At 34.4% G+C, this 7,904-nt stretch overlaps 1 protein-coding gene across 1 annotated transcript; it reads right to left on the bottom strand.

Moving 5' to 3' along the window:
- Positions 1–922: 922 nt before the first annotated feature.
- On the bottom strand, positions 923–6,774 carry LOC111394639 (QWRF motif-containing protein 2-like). The gene is made up of 2 exons (XM_023020551.1): positions 4,833–6,774; positions 923–1,087 (listed from the first exon to the last, which is right to left on the bottom strand). The coding sequence occupies exons 1-2, from the start codon at positions 6,348–6,350 to the stop codon at positions 938–940; spliced, it is 1,668 nt and encodes a 555-aa protein (XP_022876319.1). The 5' UTR covers positions 6,351–6,774; the 3' UTR covers positions 923–937.
- Between the last annotated feature and the right edge of the window lie 1,130 nt (positions 6,775–7,904).

The following is a 7,904-nucleotide window of genomic DNA, read 5'->3' as shown; positions in this document are numbered from 1 at the left end:
TTCCTTTTTTTTTTTTTTTTTTTTTTTTTTTGCAGAGGTAAGAAATAAAAGGTATATTGGCATTACTATACCCTGCTTGGTTTAGTTAAAAATCAAATTTTTAATAGATTTCAAGAAAAGTTGATTAAATGTGTGGTTGAAAAGTTATAAAAGTTGTGGGTCCCATGAAATGATGGTCGAAAATGAATTTGAAGAAAAACAAGTTTTAGAAAATGGGGGGCCAAACAGAGGCTATTAACATGAATTCATGATTTCATAGTTTTTATCAGGAAAGAAAACTATATCATTTATAATAAAAAATATGTAGAAACTTAATCCAAATATAAATCTGGAGGTATATTTATCATGTAATTTACCTCAACTTGTAGTTTTGTTCGAGTATAGACAACCGTAAAAATTTTCTTCATGTGATTCAGAATTTTGTGCAGTAATTGAAGGCAAAAAGTCTATGAGATTATGACTACTATTGCAGTATAGTCATAAGAGTACCATTTTCTTATTCATGTTTATCAATCCAACTTCATTTTAATATTAATAGTGCTAAATCTCATTTGATCAATCAGATCCCATCAGGTCAAGCCCTGGTTATTGGAATTTCAAGTTATACAATCATTTTGCACAAATGATCTGACAGGAATCTGTAATATGAAACTGATGACGAACACAACAAACAAGAACAAGATCGCGAAAAAGAGGAAGAGAGAGAAGAAAGAGAAGAAGAGGGAGAGAAAAGAGAGAAACTAGATTGAGGAAATATAAGATTTTATTCAATGTCAAAAAGTTGTCTGTACCACAATTAATAGACTCTTTACATAGAGTCTAAGCAAACCTAATTTGAGAAGGAAACCAAGAGAATAAACCCTAACTTAATCAAACTAGAAAATCTATCAAACAATAGCCTAATTCTAGTTATAAAAATAACTAACTTTATTCCCAATCAGAAACAGAAGCGAAGAATAGAGCTTACTTGTCCCTTGAGAACGGAGGCTAGCTTCAACTTTTGTCTAAGCAACTGCAATCGGTGCCTTTTTTTGGTGACAGTATCGCGTAGATGTGAGATTGTTATCCACGCATTCCATAGATTTTTCTGGTATAGAAAAAGATTAAATTCTTAAGATTGTAGACTACCAGGTAGGATTTGTATATGTAGTATGAAACATGTTAAAAGAGTTCAATGAAGTCCCAGACACCAAGAACTAGACATACATTTATGCTACTTGCTTGAAAAGAAGAAGCATAAAATATTCTTGATTCGAAAGTTGTTCATGAGATCCAGATTTAGATATGAATTGCTTCTGAACATACTGAGCAACGTGCACTCCATAACTTGCTTCTGATCATAGAACTGATACGTGTTCAGTAGTTGTATCGACAACAATAATATGGACATTGTATGTGGAAGATAAAGGAAAAGCTAGGAATTTCAAGTTTGTCTCACAAAATCAGCACTCAAAAGGAAAATGAAAATAGAAATCCAAGAGGCTAAATCAACAGTCATAATTTATCTTCCAATTGCAAGAATTCGTATCACACACTCACACCATCATATGCTTAAAATATAATCACTCATATTTTAACTGGCATAATTTAGTAAGAAATTTCAAACATTAAAGTTCATTATGCCCTTGTTTGAGCCTCATTCTTTTCATAAGAATGTATTTTTAAATAGTGTATTGATGGGAAATGTGTGGTTAAAAAATAAGAAAAATTTTGAATTTGCGTATAATATTATTTTATTAAAGAATGCGTGTTTGAAATGAGACCAAAACATCATTTAAGAATGTATTTTTCAAAAGAATGGGGCTCAAACAGAGGCTATGTTTTGTATATGTAGTTTTTAGCTCAAAGCTTTGTAGCATTAGTTTAAAGATGGAAAGATTTCCCAAACATTCTCAGTGCATATCGAATTTTAGTATCATAAAAATCATGAGAAAGAATAATCAAACAGCTTGGCACATTCCCTTCCTAAATTTCCCCTTTCCATCTCTCATCCTCTTTCCCGTTTAGGAAACATCAAAAATTAAAAAGAATTACACTAAGAGTGTGTTTTGATTGGCTTTATTTTCCATGAAAAATGTCATTTTTCCACCCAAATTCCTACTTCTGACATATTTGATTAACAATTTTTTCATGAAAAATATTTTCAATTTTTCATATGATCATATTTCCCTCAAAAAACAAAGAAAACATTTTCTTTAGGGCTGAGTGATTTTTAATTTCCAGGTAATTCACCCTTTCTTTCTCTCTCAGATACCCACCAATAAAAAATGGACAAATATAATATTTTCTAGATTGAAAATTAAATCAATGAAACACATTTAATTAACAATTTTCATAAAAAAAAAAAAAAAAAATTTAGGCAATTCGATTGCCTAAAATTTATTCTCTCTCCATACAAATTTCAAGCTCTCAATCAAACGCAAACCCTAAAATCTTTCTGTAAGGACCATTGTCACATTATATGCTTTTTACTTGACTCCAGTATTTTAATATCTACCTAAATCAATGTAAATCTGATGCATTGATCCTATGACATTTTGATAGCAATTTAATGCTTTAAAACTCTGAATCTATAAATTACATTTTTGTACAACATCAAGATTTTGGCTTTTCAATTTTCTTACACTAATTTCATCACCGGCAAATTTATATAACTAGTAAATATTCCTTTCATAATCAATAACATTTAAAACAACTGAAACTAGAAAATAAATTTTAAGGATGCTTTTGGGAATCATTTGTTGTCATTCAATCTAGCACCACGTCAGGTGATAAGTCCAATGAAATCAAATCTTTCTCAACCAATTGTGCCATGTTAAGCTTGATCTACCTCTCCCTCCTCCACCTTCTTCAACCAGATTCACATCATTTCTCAGCATTGGGAGTTCACTTATGAATAGCGAAACTCAACCATCTAGTCATATTTCCTTAATTTATTATCAACTGATTGTGCTACCTGCACTTGGTGAATAATTTATTTTGAATGCCATTGAAGCAAAAGGTGCTAGCATGTGAAGGTGGACAATGTGCTCCAGGGGATTTGGTATTATACCTATTCTAATATGGCCATACATCTGCCATTATAACATCCTCATTCTGCTACAATCATGTTATCTAACCAATTTATACCATGTTCACTATGCCCCTGTTTGGCAACCATTTTCTAAAATTATTTTCCTCCTTAAACTCATTTTCACTCAGACACTTCACGAGTCTCACAGCTTTTATCAATTTTTCAATCACACATTTTAATTATTTATCAAAATCTACTAAAAATCTAATTTTTAGCTAAACCAAACAACGGCTTAATTTATTCTCAGTTTGAGCCACCTCCACTTGGTGGTGTATATTGTAATTCATAATTTCTATCTAATCTATCATAAAATCATTATTTTTGCTACAATCAAGTCTCATAATTTGTTACGATGAAATTAACTGTGCATCTAAACTATTGAGAGCTTATCGTGTTTAATGAAACTAGTAGGACTTTTTCTTCTATTATTATGTTCAAGCATTCCTGCTCAAACTCTTCCAAATTCTTCAGTACAATACTCCATCTCTATCACTTAGGACGATGAAAAACAAAGTTACAAAGGAGAAAATATATTTTTTCATCAATGAAAGTTGAGACTGCTCCCCTCAAGTCACCTTTTTTCTCTTCCACGGATATTGTACATTTCTTCTCTAACTGATGGCTAGGACAAAAAACCTTATCTCCACTCTAGCTTTAAGCCCACTTTCAGTTGTCAAGGGCTCAAGTACTTCAACTAATCAAAACGTAAAGGCGTCATCCTCTAGCCTACTAGAATTTCCTACTCTCCATTTTCCTTTTTGATAAGTAACCTAACACGAGAATTCATAAAAACAGGCATTCGTACTTGCTTTCAAATTTATCTGGGATTGATCTAATTATTTTTCAACTCAGTATTGAAATTTATCTCAGCTTTCCCTACAATGGTTGGCATATCTGGGAAGTGGGAACTTTATCATCTTTCCCTGTAATATTTTTCACGCTCACTGAAATAGTCGACTCCCTGTTTTCCAACAAAATGTTAGGAGTACAAGGCATACAAGCTTTCTCATTTGACCACGTAAAGAAAATGACTAAAATCACAATCAGAAATATCATTATAAACACTTGTTACAAGTGCATAATTCTAAAATCTGAAATTTTAGAGGAAAAGTCCGTAGGATAAGAAATCTAAGTAGCCAACTATAATCTCCACTCGTGTTATTTCGATGGACAATATACGTCTTCATCTCAAAGACTTTACTTTCCTGAAAACCATATTACACACTAAGATCATCCCTAAAAAATTTCCAACAAAATAAATGTCTTTAAAGTTTCAAATTCGCCCTGCGAAAGATCACATGATGTAATAGAAACAGTAAGTCCGGGTATGACCATATGCATCGTTAAAGATTCAGTCCTTAATATGTTCAGCAAATTGTTCACATAGAGCGTGTAAAGAGAAGCAACACAGTTACATGTAGGGGAATATATCCTTGTGAGAAGAAGTGTACTAAGCTCATTGGCTTACATGACAATTGACGCAAGGAGCAAATTGTCCCTAAGTTTAGTCATACGTCTGTCACATTCGTATCTTAAATGTTATCTGTAGGTGAACCAAAATAGGGAAAGAGTCTTAAATTCTGATAGGAGCTTCTAACCGTTAGAAATAAACTCGCTTGGTCCACCATGAATGTAAAGTGATCCAAGAGATAAATTGTCTTAAAAAAAATATTTCGATCATCATTCTTAAAAAGGCATATGCAGATTATTGTTAAAGAAGTTCAAAGTAAGAAGTTTAATTCTAAAATAAGATTCTCACCTCTGCACCGTGTCTCTGCACCAGCAAGATCACTTCAGTCCTAGCATTGGCAAAACGCCACTGGAGGTGCCGATTATACAGAAGCCTCAAAAAGTGTGCATCAGCAATATGGTTTTCGCCTACTTTCCCTCTTCGAACATCAACAGAAAAACTAAGAACAGATGGTGTCTCATTGAAATTATTAGTAATGGTGCTAACAGTATTTCTGACACGAGATGGACTAAGTCCCCGGGATGGAGATGATCCCACAGGTGTCATAAGCTTGCTCGGAGATGCAGGTCTAATACCTCCACGAATAGGGGATGACAATGGACCATCACTTGCATACTTTTTCAACTTTGGAGGCACAATTAGTTTTGAACTGGGATTTGCTGATGAAGGAGAGCCTGGATCCTGCAACCTCCTCAACCGACTATTGGTTTCTTGCCAAAACCTAGCTGAATTAACAATTCCACGAGGACCACTTTTTCCACGGAAACCCCCTCCACTTTCTCGAACTCCAGTTGTACTACCAGAAGAGACACTGTCTGAATCGGATGCAGTGAGATCAGATGGTACAGATGACTCATTATTAGCCAAATTCCTATCTATAACTCGTTGAGATGTCTTTAAAAGATCTGAATAGCCCAAATCAAGATTCAACCTGCCATCAAGTGACGCCCTCCTCTCATCAATCATCGATTGTTGCAATGCTCGAACCACATTCCCAGATCCAATGAGCGTATTCCTCTCTACACCACCACTGCTACAATTCAAACTCCTTGACAATGGATTCACCGGCCGGTTCTTCGTCGGCCACCTATGCTGATCAACATTCTTAGAATTTGCTACTTGATCTCCTCCCCTCTCACCCTTTCCTCTCAATGGAGTAGCAGAACTCCTCTCCGGAGTACCATTCCTCACACTAATCAAATTAGATGAAGGCAGGGAAACCTTACTCTTAGAATTCTCTACTTGATCTCCTCCCCTGTCACCCTTTCCTCTCAATGGAGTACCACTTCTCCTCCTCTCTGGAGTACCCTTCCTCACACTACTCAAATTAGGTGAAGGAGGGGCAACCTTAGTCTTACTAAATGGTAGAGAAAAGGCTTCACCTTGAAAGGAAACTGATAAACTCCGAGTCGATGTGACCAGCAACTTAGCGGCTGCAGAAACTTCAGTCAAATTCCCATGCCTGGAATCAAGATCAGGTGCTAAAGGCCTGGCAGCCACGGGCCGCCTACGGTCTGCGGACACAGACCTCTTGGGGCCTAAAGAAGGAATCTTTGACACCGGGGTTAAGTTTCTTGAAACTAAAGGAGAGGGATACCTTCCAGAAGAAGAGGAAGATGAGGAAACTGAAGAGGAATACGAAGTGGAAGTAGAACTTGAAGGGGACATGTATCTTGAAGAAACAATTCTAGATTTGGGCCTCCTGGGATTGTTTGAAAACCCATTACAATCATCTTTTTCAGAAGACAATAATGGAGGTCTTCTTGAAGCTATAATTTTGGGGTTTTCAGAAACAGCAGCCACCATCCTCACAACCAAGAAAGTACATACACATACATACAGAATAAAAAATGGAAATTCACCTCACATTGTACTTTCAAACCAAAATAAACTTACCTAGCAGCCCTTCTATCATCACCATAGGCAAACCTGCAAGAAAAATCAAGAAATCTCACTGTAACTCAAGAAACCATAATGGGTCTTCGCGCAAGATTCCACATTTTCCCGAGATTTCTTGGTATAAATGTAATGGATTACAGTTCTGCTAGTTTCCCCAAAAAAAACTGAAAAAAGTTGTAATTTCCCGGCCAGAATTAAGAGAGAGAGAGAGTGTGTGGGACAGAAATGGTGTCGGGGGAGTTGAGATTTGGGGGCACAGAGTTTTTCGTACAAGGAGTGGCCAGTGGGCACTGGGTAAAGGGGTAGGGGTGAACTTTGGAGAGTCCTTACGCGAACCAATGTTACAACTTTTCATTAATAATTTTTTAACGGTTTTAGCGATTTTTAATATTTAGATTTTAATATTTTAATGATGAGAAAATTACATAACTGCTTGCATTTGTTTGTTCCAAACGCGATGATAGGGGTTGATGGACTGTCTCAACTCCTAACTCCTCATTAGCCCCACAAAATTTATAACTTAATCCAACTATAACATTTAATTAAATAATAATAATTAAAATTTTATTGTATATTAAAGTTGACGATCATCTGTACCCAAAAAAAAAGTTGCATGATTTTAAAAGAATTAACGTTCCGACTTGAGGGTTGAGATAACAATATGAACCGGCACAACTACTAAACGAAAAGGAAGTCTCGAGCTCGTGTCTAGAGTGAGAGTTTTGTAGATATAGATCATCATAAATTTTGTCGAGGTCGGTAACGTATCATATTAATTTATTGATGGATAAAAATTTTGTGAATCTTAATATTTAAATTAAATGTATTATCGACCAATGAATTAATATGACACGTTATTAGCACCTAGCATAAGAAGCACTAATGGTCATTAAATTATTCCTAATTATGGAATTGATTTTCTAATTATTATTGTTTAGCTTATATTAAGCATCAGATGACGTGACGGACTGCAATAAATGTTATAATCAATTTTGTAACCAATCATTACCTCCCAACATCTATTGTAGTGTGTCATCATTTGATGTTTAACATAAGCTAAGCTTCAATACTTTGAAAATCAATCCTTCCTATTACAAGTTGGTCTCTAATTTTAAAAAGAAGCAAGCGAAGTTCTTGTTTTAACCATTTAAAAAAAAAATTTATTTCTTTCAAATTTATTTTTAATCACACATTCTTCCACTAAATAATTTTACACATAAACTTAAATTTTTTTTTACTTTTTAATCACGCATTATTCACTTATTCCAATAAAAACAGTATAATTCCATGTTATTATTTTTCAACCGAAGTTGGTGTCGAGAAATTTGCAAAATCTACCGTTTATAATTTTGTCGTTATTTGGTTATGGGATGCAACACCGCTTTCAATCTCTAACCCCTTGCTTTTGAAGCAAATTCATGCATTTATTATTATTTTTTTATTATTATTATACTTTTCTTT

The sequence above is a fragment of the Olea europaea genome, chromosome 5, assembly GCF_002742605.1.
Source record: "Olea europaea var. sylvestris chromosome 5, O_europaea_v1, whole genome shotgun sequence".
NCBI classification, from domain to species: Eukaryota; Viridiplantae; Streptophyta; class Magnoliopsida; order Lamiales; family Oleaceae; genus Olea; species Olea europaea.
Note: the sequence above shows the minus strand (reverse complement) of the source record. Positions and strands in the feature narration are given on the sequence as shown.